Source organism: Bos indicus x Bos taurus, chromosome 2, assembly GCF_003369695.1.
Source record: "Bos indicus x Bos taurus breed Angus x Brahman F1 hybrid chromosome 2, Bos_hybrid_MaternalHap_v2.0, whole genome shotgun sequence".
Classification (NCBI taxonomy): Eukaryota; Metazoa; Chordata; class Mammalia; order Artiodactyla; family Bovidae; genus Bos; species Bos indicus x Bos taurus.
In genome coordinates, this window is record NC_040077.1 from 18,621,400 (window position 1) to 18,643,790 (window position 22,391).

General features: G+C 39.2%; 1 protein-coding gene across 1 annotated transcript; it reads left to right on the top strand.

Annotated features, from left to right (window-relative positions):
* The first annotated feature begins 575 nt into the window (after positions 1–575).
* LOC113901903 (cytochrome c 2) lies at positions 576–20,865 on the top strand. Its single transcript, XM_027556948.1, has 3 exons — positions 576–2,034; positions 7,391–7,565; positions 20,546–20,865. The coding sequence occupies exons 2-3, from the start codon at positions 7,397–7,399 to the stop codon at positions 20,692–20,694; spliced, it is 318 nt and encodes a 105-aa protein (XP_027412749.1). The 5' UTR covers positions 576–2,034; positions 7,391–7,396; the 3' UTR covers positions 20,695–20,865.
* The last annotated feature ends 1,526 nt before the right edge of the window (positions 20,866–22,391 follow it).

Consider the following 22,391-nt stretch of genomic DNA (forward strand, 5'->3'; position numbering starts at 1 on the left):
ACTAATTTGTCTTATATTAGAGAAAAGGTATGCTAGGCCATTGCAGATTAAGAGAAATAAAACATGTAGCCTACAATGCACAATTATTAGAATGATAGACACTGAATTTCACATGAAATTCAGATTTGCCTTGAAATTTTTAATAAGTTCTTACTAATCTTTTTTAAAAGTGATCATATTGATATTGTAACTTATTTTTGAAATGCAAGGATAAAATAATAAATTATTGTCATTGCTTTCCAAAATTTCTCTAAACTATGATCTAATTACAATAAGACTTATTGGTTATTGATATTAGTCTTTGTGTGCTAAGTTGCTTTAGTCATGTCCGATTCTTTTCGACCCTGTGGACTGTGGTAATGACCACATATTTATGAACAGGCTCCTCTGTTCATGGGATTCTTCAGGTAAGAATACTGGAATGTGTTGCCACGCTCTTCTCCATGGGATCTTCCCGACCCAGGAATTGAACCTGGGTCTCCTGCATTCCAGGCAGATTCTTTACTGTCTGGGATGTATAATTATAATTATACATTATATCTGATTAAGTAAAAATGTTTTGCCTTATTTGCAAATTTTTACTGGATTTTAAAATATTTTCACTGATATTTATTGGTGATCAATTAGTAACTTTCAGATTGTTCTGCATGAATATGGTCCAGAGTCTCCATTTTCCCATCTATAAGTCTACAGGCTACTGATAATGTACACAAGTGCCTAACTTGGCATGTGGTATGCACTCAAGAAATGGTAGTCTCATTTTATTTCCTGAGTTTGGTCGTCTTTGAGTTTGAGATAATATGTAACACCAGATTTTTCTCTCTTTTTGATTCAATTTGATGACATACATCTTTTAAATATGTGGCTCACAGGACAGAACATATAGGTACCACTTAGTTTCATTCAACCATCTGTTAATTGTGGCTATTTAATTTGAAATTAATTAAAGTTAACTCTAAAATAATAAAAAATTCAGTTAGTCGCATGAGTCACACTTAAAGTGCTCAAAGTTACTTGCAGCTAGTAGACGGGGTCCACGCTGAATATTTCCATCATAGTAGAAAGTTCTATTGGACAGCACTCCAGAGAATATGGGTAAATCTTGCACTTACCTAACACAAAATTTAATAAGCTGAATTATTTTAATATTTTTATTTCTCTGTTAATAGCCTTTACCACTCACATCTCACTGAGGTAATCGTGTAACCACAGGTGAACTACTTTCCCCCTCACGTTTTCCTAAACACAGCTTTGGCTTTCTCACCCGTCTGCCTTCAATACCCTCGTCTTCTTAAAGCTTTCTCAGTCCTCTCCCTTATATCTCCCTCCCTCGCTCCTTCAGGACGCATTCTCTGTTTCTATTCATGCTCTAGTCTGTTGTTCTTTTGGCGATTAAACAGGCAGCTTGCAATTTTGCTGTCAGTTCTTATTTATTGCACTTCTATGTAGCTCATTTATAATGATTTAACTTATAATGTACTTTAATCTTGCCCCAGCTGGATTATACCTCAATGAAAATTGGAACTTCAGTTCAGAGTTTGTCCTTCCAAGTTGCTTGGCACAGCGTCTTGCCCCCAATAAGCACTTGCCTTATTCTTTTATTGACGTGATTTGATTCCCACAGTCAAACACTAATGAATCATTCATAAAATGTTGAGTTCCTACCTCAAGCAAGAACTGGTATTTACTGTGAATATACATAGATAACTCTTAAGTTAGGTAAAAGTTAAAGAAATAAACATTTTGTCACATTTAAACTCAATCAGTAACAACTCTGCAGTGCTAGGTTTTTTTGCTCCTGCGAGAGTTGCGTTCCTGCGGGATTTGAGGACCAATCAGCAGTGCCGACGGAGCCCCGCCTTCCATTGGCCGACGTCGTCCCAGAAGCACGTGCTGGGCTGGGCCAGCAGTACAGTCTTTGAGGCGCTGCTGCGGTATCGCCAGCGTTGATCTCAGGACAGACTGTGGCTCACAGCTGCACGTTGACGCTAAAGGTTCTGCAAGGAGGCAGAGGACGGAGCCACTGGCCCTGAGGTAAGTATGGGACTAGCTAGGAGGGAGTGGCCTGCGACCTCATGTGATCTGAACACCGTTATGGACCACGATACAATTTAGGCCTGGGTTCACTCAGAGACGGAGAAGGCAGTGGCACCCCACTCCAGTACTCTTGCCTGGAAAATCCCATGGATAGAGGAGCCTGGTAGGCTGCAGTCCATGGGGTTGCAAAGAGTCGGACACGACTGAGCGACTTCACTTTCACTTTTCACTTTCACGCATTGGAGAAGGAAATGGCAACCCACTCCAGTGTTCTTGCCTGGAGAATCCCAGGGACGGGGGAGCCTGGTGGGTTGCCGTCTATGGGGTCGCACAGAGTCGGACACGACTAAAGTGACTTAGCTCACTCAGAGAGGAGTATCCCAACCGTCCGGATAGTAAGAAGCTCTCCCTTAGCCCTAGCCAGGTGGGGCCTGAGTAGTCTTAAGTAAAACAGAATTCTGACTGTTTCTACCAGGGGCCTCGCTGCAGCCCTTCTGATTTCTGGATGGGACTGATTTTGAGCCGAACCTTCAGCCCATGTTTAGCAGAAGTCAGCCTCCAAAAGGAGGTGGTGGCATGCTGAGATTCAATTCAGTCGCTCAGTGTCCGACTATTTGCGACCCCATGGACTGTGTAGCACGTCAGGCCTTCCTGTCCATCACCAACTTCGGGAGCTTACTCAAACTCATGTCCATCGAGTGCGTGATGCCATCCAACCATCTCATCCTCTGTCCTGCCCTTCTCCTGCCTTCAGTCTTTCCCAGCATCAGGGTCTTTTCCAAGGAGTCAGTTCTTCGCATCAGGTGGCCAAAGTATCAGAGTTTCAGCTTCAGCATCAGTCCTTCTAATTAATATTCAGGACTGATTTCCTTTAGGATGGACTGGTTGGATCTCTATTGCGGTCCAAGGGACTCTCAAGAGTCTTCTTCAACACCGCAGTTCAAAAGCTTACCTGAGGTTACTGATATTTCTCCTGGCAATCTTGATTCCAGCTTGTGCTTCATCCAACCCAGCATTTTGCATAATGTACTTTGCATATAAGTTAAATAAGCAGGGTGGTAATAAACCGCCTTGACTACTCCTTTCCTGATTTGGAACCAGTGTGTTGTTCCATGTCCAGTTCTAACTGTTGCTTCTTGACCTGTATACAGATTTCTCAGGAGGCAGGTCAGGTGGTCTGGTATTCCCATCTCTTAAAGAATTTTGCAGTTTGATGTGATCCACACAGTCAAAGGCTTTGGCATAGTCAATAAAGCAGCAGTAGATGTTTTTCTGGAACTCTCTTGCTTTTTCGATGATCTAGCAGATGTTGGCAATTTGATCTCTGGTGCCTCTCTGCCTTTTCTAAATCCATCTTGAACATCTGGAAGTTCACGGTTCATGTACTGTTGAAGCCTGGCTTGGAGAATTTTGAGCATTATTTTACTAGCATGTGAGAGGAGTGCAATTGTGTGATAGTTTGAACTTTCTTTGGCAATTAGGAGTTTGGAAAGCTGGATTCTTGTTCCAGGTCATAGGTTCAAGTACAGCAGATTAGCAAGGAGAAAGACTATAGAAACACCTATGCATGTGGTTCATAAACATGAAACGATTTACCCAGGGTCACATCTTTGTGATACATTCCACTCCAGTGTTTTTTCCCACTACAACATGCATAATCCCACTTAATTTTTTAAAATCAGTGTAGTATTCATCCTTAAAATATTCTAGTGAGCTTCTCTTTCCTCTTTCATCACTTCAGTTATATGGACTTCTTAGACTTTAATGGTATCTTAGTTGTTTTTTTACCACATTCCTCTTTTTATGGGCAAAATTAGAAATGTCAGTGGTATGTACCAGTATTAAAAAGTTTTTTCACTTACTCCTCGTTAAGTATTTTCACTCAGTTTAGCAGCTGCAGTGTGTCAGACATTATGTTCAACACAGGGTTGCCTCAATCACTCTTAGAAGGGAATTGTTGAAATTAAAAATCTAGGATTATAGATGTAATTCTCTCATCTTTCACCATCTCTCTCTACTTTTCATCAGCTTATGACTTGAAATGAGCTCTACGTGCTTCATTTTTCTCATCCATAAAAAACGGAGATGTTAATAGTATCTATCTCACATGGCTGGCGTGGAGATTAAATACATTAATAATGTGTACAGGCTTACACATTAGAATATGCCTGGCATTAAGTAAGCATGTGTAATTGCTTGATACTCTTATCTTGGTCTATTAGTTTTAGAATTCGTTTTTGGATGAGTGATCGTTCTCATACCAGATATCATATCTTTGTCTATTTCAGTGAGATATTTCTTCTTAGTTACTAAGTACTAGTAGAGTGCCAAATGATTATAAGACAAAATGACTTCCCTTGAGATCCTTCCTGGTCTTCTTGTGTCCTCCCTTGCTGCCATTGCTGAATCTACTGGTTTTAATGCACTTTGAAGAGGGATCTTAGATACTTGCACAGCAGTGATTAAAGACGGCAGCAGTGTTTTGTGTTAAATACTGATAGTTTGAACAGTGACAGTATATATTTTCTTAGTGACTTGCATGTAAAATCTGTGTTAATAAGCAAAATATTTTGTTTTATCCTTTTTTTAAAGTCTAGTTTCCTGAATTACCGGTAAAATTTAATTGGTATAAAAATCAATCTGATCTTTCTGCTTTATATAAAAATTGGAAAGAAAGTTTCCTTTAGTACTGAGATGACATTTGGGTTCTCGTAGATTCTTTTTTTTAGTTTATTTTTAATTGGTGGATAATTGATTTACAGTGTTGTGTTGATTTCTGCCATACAACAGCATGAACCAGCCATAAGTATACATATGTCCCCTCCCTAATGTTTTTGTATTACACAAGCTTTACTGGTGTAGTGAATACATTTTACTAAAGGCCATATGTTTGTTTTAGTGACTCAGGTTTTCCTCTCTATGTCCTTTATTCAAAGGTTCAGTGAATTCTGTACCTATACAGAAAGTTGATAGAACTCACCTAGTTAGAAATTGAATGCAGTATTTTGATTTAAGTTTGGAATTTTAAAGTAATCTTCTCTTGGATAAAGTGTTTTTCTTTTTTTTTTTTATTTTATTTTATTTAACTTTACAATATTGTATTGGTTTTGCCATATATCAAAATGAATCTGCCACAGGTATACATGTGTTCCCCATCCTGAACCCTCCTCCCTCCTCCCTCCCCATACCATCCCTCTGGGTCATCCCAGTGCACCATCAGCCCCAAGCATTAGACCTAAAGCACTGATTAACAGTTGAATTGTTTTGGATACTGCCCAAAGAAAACTTCTGTCCTCCCTTTAAGTGGATTATTGACACTGATTTGGGTTTCTACATAAGTAGTAGTGGTATTTTTAGTAGTGCTGGTAGTGGTAAAGAACCTGCCTGCCAATGCAGTAGCTACATCTCTTGCCAATGGAGAGACACAAGTTCGATCCCTGGGTCAGGAAGATCCCCTAGAGTGGGGCGTGACAGCCGACACCAGTATTCTTTCCTGGAGAATCCCACAGACGGAGGATCCTGGCAGGCTGCAATCCATCAGATCAGATCAGATCAGATCAGTCGCTCAGTCGTGTCTGACTCTTTGCGACCCCATGAATCGCAGCACGCCAGGCCTCCCTGTCCATCACCAACTCCCGGAGTTCACTCAGACTCACGTCCATCGAGTCAGTGATGCCACCCAGCCATCTCATCCTCTGTCGTCCCCTTCTCCTCCTGCCCCCAATCCCTTCCAGCATCAGAGTCTTTTCCAATGAGTCAACTCTTCGCACGAGGTGGCCAAAGTACTGGAGTTTCAGCTTTAGCATCATTCCATAGGGTCCCACAGAGCTGGACACAACTGAAGCAACTTAGCATGCATGCATGCACATGGTACATACAGATGAAATACTAGTTTCACTGTAATAGTTACTTGGCGTGCTAAGTCATGTCCGTTGTGTCCAACTCTTTGAAACCCCATGAACTGTAGCCCACCAGGCTCCTCTGTCCATGGGATTCTTTAGGTGAAAATACTGGAGTGGGTTGCCATGCCCTTCTCCAGGATAGTTACTTTAGTTAAACAGTATTGTTTTTTCAATATTGTCAGAATAACACAAACATTTTCTATTTCTCAATTGAGCTATGAAGGTAAAAATGTGCCTAGAACCTGTCAAAGAATTAGGAATTTTCATGATGTCTGTAACAGTAACTCTTATGTTGGAATCCATCCCCACTTCCACTGCCCCAGCACCCATTCTTCAAAGAACACAAGCTGCAGGAAAACAAAACCAAGGTACTGCAGTCATTAGCATTTTAAGCTATATTTGTTCAATAAGTTCAAATTATTTTAGTTTTTATATCATTTTACATGGATGAGGCATTTATTTAGGTACCCAGTAGAGTTTTTGGCAGTCTTAACAAAAGTATCTTTGTACAGAATTTATTGTGTATGTCTATCACCATAAAATAAAATCTTTCCTACTTAGGATCACGTATTTTCTGCTATGTATACTAATGCTGACTGAACTCAATATTGTTATTTAATTATTTTCAGGTAATGCTTGATTTAGTCTTGGTAGATTTGTTTACCACTTAGAGTGTAAAGTAAACATGAAATTATATATTATATGTATCTTGCCTCATTCCATATGTAGCCTCATTCTGCATGGTATTTTATAGTTTTGTCTATTATTGCAGGCATATAAGTACTTATAATAAACATTGTATTTAATCATCTTTCCAACTTGTTCTATCTTTATTTTTAAGTGAGGAAGTACCAATTTAGACATATATGCTTCACATAATTTTTTACACATGTACTTTTTGGAAGTGAAAAGAAAGAATATAATTGATTTAGGTAAATCACTATAATTGTCTGAAGAAGTGAAGAAGTGAAGTTGCTCAGTCGTGTCTGACTCTTTGCGACCCCATGGACTATAGCCTGCCAGGCTCCTCTGTCCATGGAATTTTCCACGCAAGAGTACTGGAGTGGGGTGCCATTTTCTTCTCCAGGGGACCTTTCCAACCCAGGGATTGAACCCAGGTCTCCCACATTGCAGGCAGACACTTTACCGTCTGAACCACCAGAGAACCCCATAATTGTCTGAAGGCTGACGTAAAACCAGGCTTATACCAATAGCAGTTTCTAAAGTAGCTATAGCTAGAAATTAAAAATAAATCTGATAAATGAGACAATTCTTTATAAAACTGAATGCTATGTTTGTGTTTTTGAGCCCTCAGAATTCAAAGCACATGCTTTAAATTATATTTTGGTTTAATATCATTAATACTTCAGTCAAAGTGTTGAAATTCCTTTTTCTCCAGCTTTGCAAATCTGATATTTTCTTTGGTCTGTGGTTTTAATGTTTCATTGCAGAACAAAATGGCAGATGCTGAGGCAGGCAAGAAGATCTTTATTCAAAAATGTGCTCAGTGCCACACAGTGGAGAAAGGCGGAAAACACAAGACTGGTCCAAATCTCTGGGGCCTTTTTGGCAGAAAAACAGGACAAGCGCCAGGATTTTCTTATACCGAGGCAAACAAAAACAAAGGTAAAAGCTAGGTAGTTGTTGGAGAGAACCAGAAACTTTGTAGCAAAGAAGAAAACACAGGATTTGATATTATAATAATTTCCTAATTTGCAGTATTAAAAATGAAATCTACATTTATATTACAGAAATATTAATGTATATCAAAAGATCTGTGTTTGGATAACTGGTCATGTTTTTATCAGCAAGATTAGCAATCTTCTGTAGCATTAATTTTTTGCCTATACAAGACACTTCATTTTTAGCAATACATTTATCTTGAAAAAGCATAAGCTGAATTTAAAAAATCAAATTATGTTTTAATGGCATAATGGTAGTTTTCTATTTCTGGTAGTGATTCTTAGCAGGGTGGAAAAGTATATTCAATTTGAAAAAGTATATTCAGTTATTTTTCAGCTTGAAAAAGTATAGTCAGTCATTTCTTTGTTGGATAGAAGGTATGTAGATGGCAGTTAATTTTAGGTTGAAATTAAAAATAGTTGCAAAAGACTGTAATATGTTTGCAAAGCAATTTATTACTCCTGGAGATATCTATATCTATATATATATATTTATAAATATAGTTAGCATTCATTTAAAAAATAAAGTACTTCTCTGTTTTGAACTGTTCTTGGGATCTGAGCATTTCTTACTGGTCCAAATTTCATATCACTACTATACTACTGTTTGGAAAGATTTTTATTTTATTTTATTTTATATTTCTTTTTATTTTTCTAGTAGATGAAATTCACATAAATACAATTAGCCATTTTGAAGTGTAAAATTCAGAAACATTTACTGTATCCACAGTGTTGTACAATCACCACCTCTGTAGTTTCAAAGCTTTTTTGTTATCCCAGAAAAACCCTTGTACCCATTAAATAATCACTCCTCGTATCTATCTCGTAACTACCAGCCTTTGGCAATCACTTATCTGCTGTCTCAATGGATTTCCCTACTCTGGATATTTCATATGAAAGGAATCATATAATATATGATCTTTTGTGTTTGACTTCTTTTGCTTAGCATATTTTCATTGAAATTGAAGCATATATCAGTACTTTATTACTTTTTTATGGCTGGGTAGTATTCCATTGCATATATATGTGTGTCTGTGTGTGTGTATATATATATATAATTTTTTTAATTCATTTATCAATTGATGGACATTTGTATTGTTTCTACCTTGTACCTATTTTAAGCAGTACTGCTGTGAACATTTGTGAAAAATTGTTTGTTTGAATCCCTGTTTTCAGTTACGTTAAATCTATACCTAGGAGTGAAATTGCTGGATCAGTTAATAACTTTTTGAGGAAAAGTCAAACTGTTTTCCCGGAGAAGGCAATGGCACCCCACTCCAGTACTCTTGCCTGGAAAATCCCATGGACGGAGGAGCCTGATAGGCTGCAGTCCATGAGGTCGCTAAGAGTCTGACATGACTGAGCGACTTCACTTTGACTTTTCACTTTCATGCATTGGAGAAGGAAATGGCAACCCACTCCAGTGTTCTTGCCTGGAGAATCCCAGGGTTGGGGGAGCCTGGTGGGCTGCCATCTATGGGGTCGCACAGAGTCTGACACGACTGAAGTGAATTGGCGGCAGCAGCAGCAGCAAACTATTTTCCACAGTGGTTACACCATTTTTCTTTTCCATCATCAATGGAGGAGGATTCTTATTTCTCTATATACTCACCCACACTTGTGATTTCCTTTTCTTCTCTTTTACTGCCGTTTTAGTGGATATGAGGGCTTCCCAGGTAGCTTAGCAGTAAAGAATCTGCCTGCAATACAGGAGATGTGGGTTTGATCCTTGGGTTGAGAAGATCCTTGGGAGAAGGAAATGGCAACCCACTTCAGTATTCTTGTCTGGGAAATCCCATGGACAGAGAAACCTGGTGGGCTACAGCTCATGGGGTCTCAAAAGAGTTGGTCACAACTTAGCAACTAAAAACAATAGCAACAGTGGGTAGGAAGTAGCGTTGGTGACTTTGCTTTGTATTTCCTTAATGATCCATAATGCTGAACATTGTTTCATGTGCTTGTTGGCCATTTGTATATTTTCTTTGGAAAAATGTCTGTTGATATTCTCTACCCATTTTTTATTCGAGTTGACTTTTTGTCAGGTTTTAAGAGTTCTTTCTGGGTGGTACAATGGTAAAGAATCCACCTGCCAATGCAGGAGACACAAGAGACATATGGTTGATCCCTGGGTTGGGAAGATCCCCTGGAGTAGGAAATGGCAACAAGACTCCAGTATGCTTGCCTGGAAAGTTCCATTGACAGAGGAGCCTAATGGGCTACAGTTCATGGGGTCACAGAGAGTTGGACACGACTGAGAGGAGCCAGAGATCAAATTGCCAACATCTGCTGGATCATGGAAAAAGCAAGAGAGTTCCAGAAAAACATCTATTTCTGCTTTATTGACTATGCCAAAGCCTTTGACTGTGTGGATCACAATAAACTGTGGAAAATTCTGAAAGAGATGGGAATACCAGACCACCTGACCTGCTTCTTGAGAAACCTATATGCAGGTCAGGGGACAACAGTTAGAACTGGACATGGAACAACAGACTGGTTCCAAATAGGAAAAAGGAGTACGTCAAGGCTGTATATTATCACCCTGCTTGTTTAACTTATATGCAGAGTACATCATGAGAAATGCTGGACTAGAAGAAACACAAGCTGGAATCAAGATTGCCGGGAGAAATATTAATAACCTCAGATATGCAGATGACACCACCCTTATGGCAGAAAGTGAAGAGGAACTCAAAAGCCTCTTGATGAAGGTGAAAGTGGAGAGTGAAAAAGTTGGCTTAAAACTCAACATTCAGAAAATGAAGATCATGGCATCTGGTCCCATCACTTCATGGGAAATAGATGGGGAAACAGTGGAAACAGTGTCAGACTTTATTTTTTGGGCTCCAAAATCACTGCAGATGGTGACTGCAGCCATGAAATTAAAAGACACTTACTCCTTGGAAGGAAAGTTATGACCAAATTAGATAGCATATTCAAAAACAGAGACATTGCTTTGCCAACAAAGGTTCGTCTAGTCAAGGCTATGGCTTTTCCTGTGGTCATGTATGGATGTGAGAGTTGGACTGTGAAGAAGGCTGAGCGCTGAAGAATTGATGCTTTTGAACTGTGGTGTTGGAGAAGACTCTTGAGAGTCCCTTGGACTGCAAGGAGATCCAACCAGTCCATTCTGAAGGAGATCAGCCCTGGGATTTCTTTGGAGGGAATGATGCTGAAGCTGAAACTCCAGTACTTTGGCCACCTCATGCGAAGAGTTGATTCATTGGAAAAGACTCTGATGCTGGGAGGGATTGGGGGCAGGAGGAAAAGGGGACGACAGAGGATGAGATGGCTGGATGGCATCATTGACTCAATGGACGTGGGTCTGGGTGAACTCCGAGAGTTGGTGATGGACAGGGAGGCCTGGCGTGCTGAGATTCATGGGGTCGCAAAGAGTCGGACACGACTGAGCGACTGAAGTGAACTGAACTGAGCACACATGTGCTGCACTGCACTGCAAGAGGTGTCCATGTATTCTGAATATTAAACTCTTATCAAATAAGTGACTTGCAGTTTTTTTCTCTTATTCTGTAGATTGTCTTTGTTTTTAAAAATAATGTCTTTTGATGAACAGTGGTTTTTAATTTGTATGAAGTCTGTTTATTTTTATTGTTGATGTTGCTTGTGTTTTGGATGTTAAATCTAAGAATCTATCACCATATCAAAGGTCATAAAGGTTTACCCTATATTTTCTTCTAATAGTTTTAGTTCTTACATTTAGGTCACTGTCTTACCTCTAATTAATTATCATTAAGTTTTTATATAGAGTGAGGTAGTGGTCCAACTGTATTCTTTTGCATGTGGTTATTTAGTTGTCCTTGCACCATTTGTTGAAGGGATTCATGCTTTCACAGTTGAATGGAATTTACTCGCTTGTTGAAAATCAGTTGACCATATATGTTAAGGTTTATGTCTGGACTCTCCGCTCTCTTCCATTTGTCTGCATGTCTGTTCTTGCAGACATACAGTAGTGAAATGCAGCCTGTTGCCTTTCTGTTCTTATACTACTGCCACACTGTTTTGGTTATTGTAGCTTCCTAATACATTTTGAAATTCAGAGGGATGAGCCCTCCAACAGTGTTTTTATTTTTCAGTATTTTTTTGGCTTTTCAGGACCCTTTGTAACTTCCTGAGTTTGAAGATCATTTTTCCATTTCTGCAAAAAAGACCTATAGAATTTTGATAGAGATTGCATAACATCTGTAAATAGTTTTGGCGAGTATTGCCATTTTAACAGTATTAACATTATATTCTATGAACATGGGATGCCTTTCCAGTTTTTGGCATGGGTGTTCAATCAGTTGCATCCGACTCTCTGTGACCCCATGAACTGTATCCCACCAGGCTCCTCTGTCTATAGCATGTTCCAGGCAAGAATACTGGAGTGAGTTGCCATTCCGTACCCCAGGAGATCTTCCTGATTCAGGGATGAAACCCATGTCTCTTGTGTCTCCTGCATTGGCAGATGGATTCTTTACCACTGCACCACCAGACAAGCCATGTTGATCTTGTACTGTGCAACTTTGCTAAATTCGTTTATTATCTCTAGTAGATTTTTTGTGATTCTTTAGCATTTTCTATGTAGAGAATTATGTCACCTGTGAATAGAGATAGTTTTGCTTCCTTCCCAACCTGAGTAGCTTTTATTTGTCATTTTTTCCTAATTGCTCTGGCTAAGACTTATGGTAGAATTCTGAATAGCTCTGGTAAAAGTGAGAATCTTGATCTTGTTCCTCATCTTAGAGGGAAAGGGTTCCATTTTTTACCTTGAATATGGTGCTAGCTCTAGGTTTTCCATAAATTCTGTTTTCCGTGTTAAGCAAGGTCCTTTCTATTGCTAGTTTGCTGAATGTTTTTTCTCATGAAAAGGTTTTGGATTTTGTGAAATGCTTTTTCTGTGTCTGTTGAGATAATCATGTGTGTTTTTTTCCCCCTTTGCTCTATTAATGTTTGTATTATATTGATTTTCCTGTGTTGAACTATTCTTGCATTCCTGGGATAAATCCCAATTGGTCATAGTGTGTAGTTCTTTTAACAGTGCTGTTGAATTTAACTTGCTAGTACTTTGTTGAAGATTTTTACATAAGAGGTAGTTGGTTTGTCATTTTCTTGTGATGTCTTTATTTGGTGTTTGAAGAAGTTTTAAATATAGATTATTGGCAGCTGCGAATCCTTTCATTAGTGATTTGAATTTAGTAGTAAAAATTTACTTAATAGATTTTATACTGCTTATATAGACAAAATTGGGCTTCCCTGGTGGCTGAGTGGTAAAGAACCTGCCTACCAGTGTAGGAGATGAAGGTTCAGTTCCTGGGTTGGGAACATCCCCTGGAGAAGGAAATGGCACCCACTCCAGTATTTTTGCCTGCAAAATCCCGTGGACAGAGGAGCCTGGCAGTCTACAGTTCATGGGGTTGCAAAAGAGTCAGATACGACTTAGCAACTAAATGACAACAACAACATAAACTAAATTACCTTACTTGATTGAGCTTTGGAGACCATGTTGTGGGAGAAAGGCTTTAATATGGGTACTTGGCATCTTGTGTACTATTTTTTATTTTTGAGTGCACAGGTAATAGCTTGCTTTTTGTCGAAAGAGGGATTCTACTTATTTCAACCTGTATTAATGTTTCTAGTAAGATAGTGTTTGGGGTTGGTCTCAGCCTATTGCATTTCTTAATATGATTGCAAGGTGCACTTTAGCAACAACATCAGGAAACTGGAAAAAACAAAGTTTATTACTCACAGGTCCTTGAGGGTGCACAGCATGCCTGGGGCCACACAGTGTGGTCGCAGGTAGAGAGAGAGCGTGGGCTTAGAGTTTTGCTTTTATTGGGGTTGAGGATGGGTTGCCTAGGGTTTTATGGGTTCACTCTTTACTGGTGAATTTAAAATATAAAAGCACGAATTAAAGCATGGGAAGGGAAAAGCAAGCAGGTCAGTCAAATAGGTATGTGGGTCTACCAGAGCTTTCTGAAGAAAGGGAACTTCATGAGTGGGCAGCCTGGCTCTCCGTCTACTTGTGTAGTTGTTGCTCAGTCGCTCAGTTATGTCTGACTCTCTGTGACCCCATGGACTGCAACATGCCAGGCTTTCCTGTCCTTCACCATCTCCTGGAGCTTGCTCAAACTCATGTCCATTTAGCTGGGTGATGCCATCCAACCAAATCGTCCTCTCCCATCCCCTTTTTCTCCTGCCTTCAGTCTTTCCCAACATCAGAGTCTTTTCCAGTGAGTTGGCTCTTAGAGTCAGGCGGCCAAAGTATTGGAGCTTCAGCCTCAGCATCAGTCCCTCCAATACATATTCAGGATTGATTTCCTCTAGGATTGACTGGTTTGATCTCCTTGCAGTCCAAGGGACTCTGTGTAGCTGGTAGTGCATTTATTCAAAATGTGTATATTTGAAGGAGTTGCCTCAGCGATTGAAAGCTTAATGTTCAGCACTTATATTACAATCAAAAAAATTAATTGTGAGTTACTTATACTACAGGTAGATAAGATGTAGTGAAATTTTTGTTATCTGGCATTTTGGAGAAAGAGACCTTATGGATAGTCAAATGGTTTGAGTAAAAGGAAATTAACACATCTAGATTGCCAGCTTTTTCTGTGCATATGTGAAAGTAAGATACTTTCCATTTTCTCAAAGCCTTGAGAGCAATGCCATTTAGTAGGATGGAAAAGTGGCAAAGCCATTTGTTCCTAGACTTGGGTTCCCAGGCAAACTCTGATGAGGCGGGAAGTATATGCTAAGTCTGTTTTAGAGCAGTACTGCTACATCTTAGCATTGGAGGGCAGCAATAGTTTCCTAGGGCTGCTGTAACCAAGTACCATGATTTTGGTGGCTTAAAATAGTGGAAATTTATGGGTTCATAGCTCTGGAGGCTAGAAGTGTAAATCAGGATGTTGGCATGGCCATGGTCTTTCTGAAGCCTGAGGACAATCCTCCCTTGCTTCTTCCTAGCTTCTGGGTGTTTGCCAGTAAACTTGGAGTTTGGGGCCTTCAGCTGCATGACTCCAGCCTCTGCCTTCATTGTTACCTTGTCCGCATGTGTCTGTGTTCACATGGCCTTCTAGTAAGGATACTAGTAATATTGGACTGGGAGACCTATCCTTCTCAGTATGGCCTATCTTACTTTTCAGTTGTGGTCATTACTAATCACAGCTGCAATGACCTTATTTCCAAACAAAGCCACATTCTGAGGCTCCAGAGGTTTGGGGTCTCAACACAGTTTTATTCAGGGGACACCGACAAAAAACAACCACATATATATAAAATACATATATAGACAATTGATAAAAATTCTTATATTAAAGCAACATAAAGTTTAATCTTTGTCAAGTCAAGGGTGTTTATCACCTTTTTAAAACATCTGTGTAGTTGTTACATTACTTACATTGGGCTAAGTCGCTTCATTTGCTTCTCTTTTTTCAACTCCATGGACTCTAGCCTACTAGGCGCCTCTGTCCATGGGATTCTCTAGGCAAGAATACTGGAGTGGGTTGCCATTTCCTACTCCAGGAGATCTTCCCAATCCAGGGATCGAACCCATGTTTCTTATGTCTCCTGCATTGGCAGGTGGGTTCTTTACCACTAGTGCCACCTGGGAAGCATGGTTGTTATAATACAATATCATTGTATTTAGTATATGTAAAAGTGCTGGTTAGTAGATATTCAAATTTGTCTGGTCTTTATGTCAGGTTCTTGGGAGGGATCTGTAAAACATTGGAATTTCCCAGTGATAAGAGGGTTTGCCCTGGTGGCTCAAACGGTAAAAGAATCTGCCTGCAATGCTGGAGATCTGGGTTCAATCCCTGGGTCAGGAAGATCCCCTGGAGTAGGGGATGGCAAGCCACTCCAGTATTCTTGTATGGAGAATTCCATGGACAGAGGAGCCTGGCAGGTTATATATAGTCCATGGAGTTACAAACAGTCAGACACAACTGAGAGACTAACGCGTACACACACACAAACACACACACACACACACACACACACACGAGTGTCTTTGTTTTTCAACGTTGGGCCTTGGGATTGCAACCTGAATTTATGCTGATGAGAAAATTCAGTAGGGCTCTTGATAGGGCTGGGACTGGCCAAGCTGGAAAGACCAACTCTTTGATTAGAGAATTGGGACTTTGGGCTAGGTGATAGCAGTCTAATCTCCAGGTATAGAGGGTAGGGGCTGGAGATTGAGTTTAGGCACATGGTGAGTGATGCAATCAGTCAAGTCTATGTAATGAAACCCCAATCAAAAACTCTGACCACTTTAAACTGGAAGCTGTATTTGAGCTTCCTGTTTGATAAGCACATCCGTGTACTAGAAGGGTGATGAGTCCTGATTCCAGGACCCCCTGTGTTTGTGACTTTCCCAGAACTCACCATATGGGTCTCTTCACTTGGCTGGTACTGATTTGTATTGTTTATAGTAAAGCTGTGATTTTTAAGTAGTGCTTTCCTGAGTTCTGTGAATTGTTTTACTGAATTATCATACCTAAGGGGGTCCTGGGAACCCTTTAATTTATAGCCAATTGGTTAGAAGTTTGGATGGGCTGGGTACCCTGAACTTGCAGTCTTGTTGGAAACTTTGGAGTCTGTGCTAACTCTAGACAGTTAGTATGAGAATTGAATTGCACTTATTACAGTAAGTCTTAAACTTGCATTTATTGTTTGCATTTATATGGCTCTCTAACTTTTCAAGTAATATTTTTCTATAGTGTCTTTATTTTATTATCCTCTTATAAGAACAGTCAACTTTTAAAGTTCTGATTTTTAGAACAGTTATTATTGTCCCTCTAGCTGCCAAAACTCTTTCTTTTTAACATTTTCTTTATTAATATTGATTTGAAGTCATATTAAAACTTATTACAAATATATCTTTTATTATAGGCTATTGTCAAAGATAAAAGCTTATAAGGCTTGGCTTTAACATTATTTAACAATTAGAAATAAAATTTTTCCTAAGTGAGACTGTTTAAGTAGTATTTGTGACTTGCTTGGGCATATAATATGAGTATTTGTTAGTTTTAATAATGAAATAAGAATGATAAGTAGCAGAATGAAATTGGATTCTCTTGTATATTACTGACAAAAATTAATTTGAAATGCATTAAAGATTTAAACATAAGACTGGAAACTATAAAACTCCTAGAAGAAAACATAGGGGAAAACTCTTCCATATTGGTCTTGACAGTGGTTTTCTGGATATGACACCAAAGGCACAAGCAAAAAGAACAAAAATAAATGAGACTATGTCAAACTAAGGGCTTCCTTGGTAGCTCAGCTGGTAAAGAATCCACTGCAATGTAGGAGATCCCAGTTCGATTCCTGGTTTGGGAAGATCCTCTGGAGAAGGGATAGGCTACCCACTCCAGTATTCTTGGGCTTCTCTGGTGGCTCAGTTGGTAAATAATCTGCCTGCAATGTGGGAGACCTGGGTTTGATCCCTGGGTTGGGAAGAGCCCCTGGAGGAGGGCATGGTAACCCATTCCAATATTCTTGCCTGGAGAATCCCCATGGACAGAGGAGCCTCGTGGGCTATAGTCCATGGGGTCGCAAAGAGTTGGACACAACTGAGCAACTAAGCACAACACAGCACATCAAACTGAAAAGCTTCTGAACATCAAAAGAGACAATCAACAAGATTAAAAAGCACCCTACTAAATGGGAGAACATATTTACAAATCATGTATCTAATAAGGGGTTAATATCTAAAATATGTAAAGAACTCATACAACTCAATAGAGAGAAAACCAAACAGCCAAATTAAAAAATTTACAGAGGAAAAGAATAGATATTTTTCCAAAGAAGATACACAGATGGCCGACAGATACATGAAAAGGTGGCCATCATCACTAGTAACCCAGTAATGCAAATGAGATTGTTACCTCACACCTTTAGAGTGGCTGTTATCAAAAGACAGGAAATAACAATTATTGGCAGGGATGTGGAGAAAAGGGAACACTTTGCACTGTTGGTGGGAATGTAAATTGATGCAGCCACTGTGGAAAACAGTATATAGTTTCCTCAAAAAGTTAAAAATATAACTAATCCAGTAATCCCACTCCTGGGTATACATCCAAAGGAAATGAAAATAGAACCTTGAAGAGGTATCTATACCTCCCATGTTCATTATAGCATTATTTGCAACAGCCAAGATATTGAAATGACATAGAGTCCATTAATGGATAGATGAATGAAGAAGTGCTATTTATACACAATAGAATACTATGCAGCCATGAGAAAGAAGGAAATCCTGCTATTTGCAACAACTTGGATGAATCTTGAGGGCATCATGCTAAGTGAAATAAGTCAGACAGAGAAAGACAAATCCTGTATAATATCACTTATATGTGGAATCTGAAAAAGCCAAGCTTAGAAAAATAGAGAGTAGAATTGTAGTGACCAGGGTGGGGAGTTAGGGTAATGGAGAGATATTGGTCAAAGGATACAAACTTCCAGCTACAAGATTAACAAGTTCAGAGGATCTAATGTATAACATGGTGATTATAGCTAATAATCCTGTATTATATACTTGCGAGTTGCTAAGAGAGTATATCGGAGAAGGCAGTGGCACCCCACTCCAGTACTCTTGCCTGGAAAATCCCATGGATGGAGAAGCCTGGTAGGCTGCAGTCCATGGGGTCGCTAAGAGTCGGACACAACTGAGCGACTTGACTTTCACTTTTCACTTTGATGCATTGGAGAAGGAAATGGCAACCCACTCCAGTGTTCTTGCCTGGAGAATCCCAGGGGCAGGGGAGCCTGGTGGGCTGATGTCTATGGGGTCGCACAGAGATGGACACAACTGAAGTGACTTAGCAGCAGCAGAAGAGAGTATATCTTAAATGTTCTTACTACAAAAAAGAAATGGCAATTATGTGATGGGGTGGAGTTTTTTGCTCTTGCTATGGTGGTAATGAAAAATCAATATATAAATGTATCAAATCAACCTATTGTACACCTTAAACTTAGAGAATGTTATACGTCAATTATATCTCACTGCTGCTGCTGCTGTTGCTAAGTCACTTCAGTCGTGTCCGAGTCTGTGCTAAACTTTTTGGCTAGACTTAAAATAATTGGATGATTCTTTTAGTTCCTCAAGATTTTGTATGCTTTGTGTTGAATTATTCTTTGAAGAAATCTGAAGCCAGCCTGACTGTTTTCCATTATAAGTTAATCGGTTTTATTTTTATTTTATTCTTTCCCCCCTAAATTTCAGTAAAATTCTCATTAAAAATTAGGAACTTATTGGGTTGTGTGTAAGCCTTGATTCATTTGTTTCGGAATTTCCTGGGATATGTATTCTTTCAGTTGGTAGACTCAGAACTTTTATTTTTGAAAGTTTTCTTGCACTACATGTTTTAAAATTTTTATACTTTTTCATTTGTTTTTTAAAGAAATGTTGCTTGGGCCATCAGTTGTACATATTTTGGATGTCTTTTGTCTGCATATCTTCTATAACTTATTTTTCCTTTGATTGTTTTAAACTTTTAATTTTTTTCATTTTGTTTTTTTTATCAATACTTTCAAGCCTGAGTGTGCTATCAGCAGTGTCTGTTCTTTTCGCTGTCATTTATGTCTTCTGTTTTTATCATTTTCTCCTTGACCCTTTGTAGTTCTGCTATAAATCCTTGATTTGTAAAGATCTTTTTTGAATCCATGGGGATGTGGTCATGATTTTTTGATGATTTCTGATGTGTATATTTCATTTATCTTTTGGTTTTTTGTATTTCTGCTGTTGTGTGTATGTGTTTTTAGTGCTCTTTCATGCTGATTCCTTTTTAATTACTACTCGTCTTTTGATGAGGATGATTCATCAGGATGGGTATGTGCAGAAGGTCAGTAAGAGTGAGGGTCTGAGCTTTCCATTTGGTTATGAAGTCTTCCTTACCCACAGTTATGTTTTAGAGATATGTGTATGTGTGAATGTTGGCTGGGGGGTTATTTGGCTCTTCAGCTGACCAAGTCTGGTAGTTCCAGGGTTACCCAGTACCTTTCTCTTCTATCCTGTAACAAGGTAGAATCTTTCTTTTAAAGATGTGTTTTCTTCTTTAATCCTGGCTCCCCTGGCCCTCCATGACATTAAATTGAATTTAGACTTTCAAAGCCAGTCAATATATACTGTACTCTTTTGGGGCCAGAGCGTCATGACTCTGCCCTTTAGGATTTGTCACCTATTCTGGAGAACTTTTGTCTTGAAATTAGTGACAAGTGTCCTCTCACTCTGGTCCAGGTTTTATGTCTGTGGTAGTTTTCTAATTGTATCAAATTTGTGAGGTACTCCCTCAAGAATTTTATTAAAAGTAGAATTAGCATTTCTATTTCTCTTTGTTCATGTTCTTTTCAACTGGTTTCAGAAAGGAAAAAAAGTTAGAGGCAACCTTTTTCTCTGGTTTTAAAACTGGATTCCTGAAGTCATAAATTTTTGGTAGGGATCTAGACGGAGGCAGCTTGCTATGATTGGTAAAAAACCAACAGAGCAACTCCCCACCCCAAACATGGAACTGAGTTACTAGTCACAGGTTCCTGACTCTGTGGCCTTGTCATCTTAAGGTAAGTTATTATTCTCTCTTTGGGTCATCATTCACTTATCTGCAAAATGAGGATTTGGGTCAATTGACCTCTAAGATCTTTTCTAGAATGAACTCTGTGACTCTAGGAGGATGGCACAACATGTCTGGGTTGGTGGTTCATTGGTGTACCTTAGATGATCTTAAACAGCATTGGATTTCTGTAAGAAACCCAAACAGGAGATCACCAAAGGCCAATTTTGGAATTTTCTTGTAGGTCAGAAACTGTAAGTATTTTCGGTTATAATAGCATTCCTATTGAGTCCAAAAGTAAGCTTTTGTTCTCGAATGTAGATCACATCAGTAAGTAAGTTTTATAAATGTAATTATGCAAACTTAAAACTTATTTTCACCTTTATAGGCATTATCTGGGGAGAGCAGACTCTGATGGAATATTTGGAGAACCCAAAGAAATATATCCCTGGAACTAAAATGATCTTTGCTGGTCTTAAAAAGAAGAGTGAGAGAGAAGATCTTATTGAGTATTTGAAACAGGCAACATCTTCATGAAATGTTCTTGCAACTTAAAAATTATTAGTTATAAACCAAAATTTTCCAATTTCATGTTTTCCAATTTTACATGTTTAAAAAATTCATATTTGATCTTTCTTGATCAGCCTGTAAGTAAGTTTAACATTTTAAAATAAAAGTTGATATTTTTGATTGTGTGTAACCTACTTATCACATGCCCTTCGGAGTCTGAAGTTGATTTTGTCTGGTTGCTAAGAATGTGAGCAAGGTCAGGGTGGAGGAAGAGAGAGAAGGAAACTGAAACTTACTGTTCTTTAGTCGTCTCTACATGCACAAAATATTTTATAAATCTAGAAACTACCAGTGATAATGGAAATAGTTTCCACATACTTATTTCTCTGCATTTTAAATGTAAATATAGCAGACATTAGGTTTAATTTTCATTAAGTTGTTTTGATTATATGTTTGCTTTTTATTATGAACAATACTTAAAGTAACTTTAAGGAAAAAAAAGTAGGGAAAATAAAGTCAAATATGGCAATGGCACCCCACTCCAGTACTGTTGCCTGGAAAATCCCATGGATGGAGGAGCCTGGTGGGCTGCAGTCCATGGGGTCGCTAAGAGTCGGATACGACTGAGCAACTTCACTTTCACTTTTTCACTTTCATGCTTTGGAGAAGGAAATGGCAACCCACTCCAGGGTTCTTGCCTGGGGAATCCAGGGGCAGGAGAGCCTGGTAGGAGGCCGTCTATGGAGTCACACAGAGTCGGACATGACTGAAGTGACTTAGCAGCAGCAGCATGATCTTATCTAGGAATGTTATTGGGGAAAAAATTGCAATTGTTGACCATCAGTCAGTTCAGTTCAGTTCAGTTCAGTTGCTCAGTCATGTCCAACTCTTTGTGACCCCATGAATCCCAGCACGCCAGGCGTCCCTGTCCATCACCAACTCCTGGAGTTCACTCAGACTCACGTCCAGCGAGTCAGTGATGCCATCCAGCCATCTCATCCTCTGTCATCCCCTTTTCCTCCTGCCCCCAATCCCTCACAGCATCAGAGTCTTTTCTAATGAGTCAACTCTTCGCATGAGGTGGCCAAAGTACTGGAGTTTCAGCTTTAGCATCATTCTTTCCAAAGAACACCTAGGACTGATCTCCTTTAGAATGGACTGGTTGGATCTCCTTGCAGTCCAAGGGACTCTCAAGAGTCTTCTCCAACACCACAGTTCAAAACATCAATTCTTCAGCGCTCAGCTTTCTTCACAGTCCAACTCTCACATCCATACATGACTACTGGAAAAACCATAGCCTTGACTAGACGGACCTTTGTTGGCAAAGTAATGTCTCTGCTTTTTAATATGCTATCAAGGTTGGTCATAACTTTCCTTCCAAGGAGTAAGCGTCTTTTAATTTCATGGCTGCAACCACCATCTGCAGTGATTTTGGAGCCCCCCAAAAATAAAGTCTGACACTGTTTCCACTGTTTCCCCATCTATTTGCCATGAAGTGATAGGGCCAGATGCCATGATCTTAGTTTTCTGAATGTTGAGCTTTAAGCCAATTTTTTCACTCTCCTCTTTCACTTTCATCAAGAGGCTCTTTAGTTCCTCTTCACTTTGTGCCATAAGGGTGGTGTCATCTGCATATCTGAGGTTATTGATATTTCTCCCGGCAATCTTGATTCCAGCTTGTGCTTCTTCCAGCCCAGCGTTTCTCATGATGTACTCTGCATACA

What these genes read in the sequence shown, in the direction of transcription:
- LOC113901903 (XM_027556948.1), top strand. Translation starts at nt 7,397, where the DNA reads ATGGCAGATGCTGAGGCAGGCAAGAAGATCTTTATTCAAAAATGTGCT. An exon ending in CGAGGCAAACAAAAACAAAG is followed by an intron (nt 7,566 to 20,545) that starts GTAAAAGCTAGG and finishes TCACCTTTATAG; the next exon opens with GCATTATCTGGGGAGAGCAG.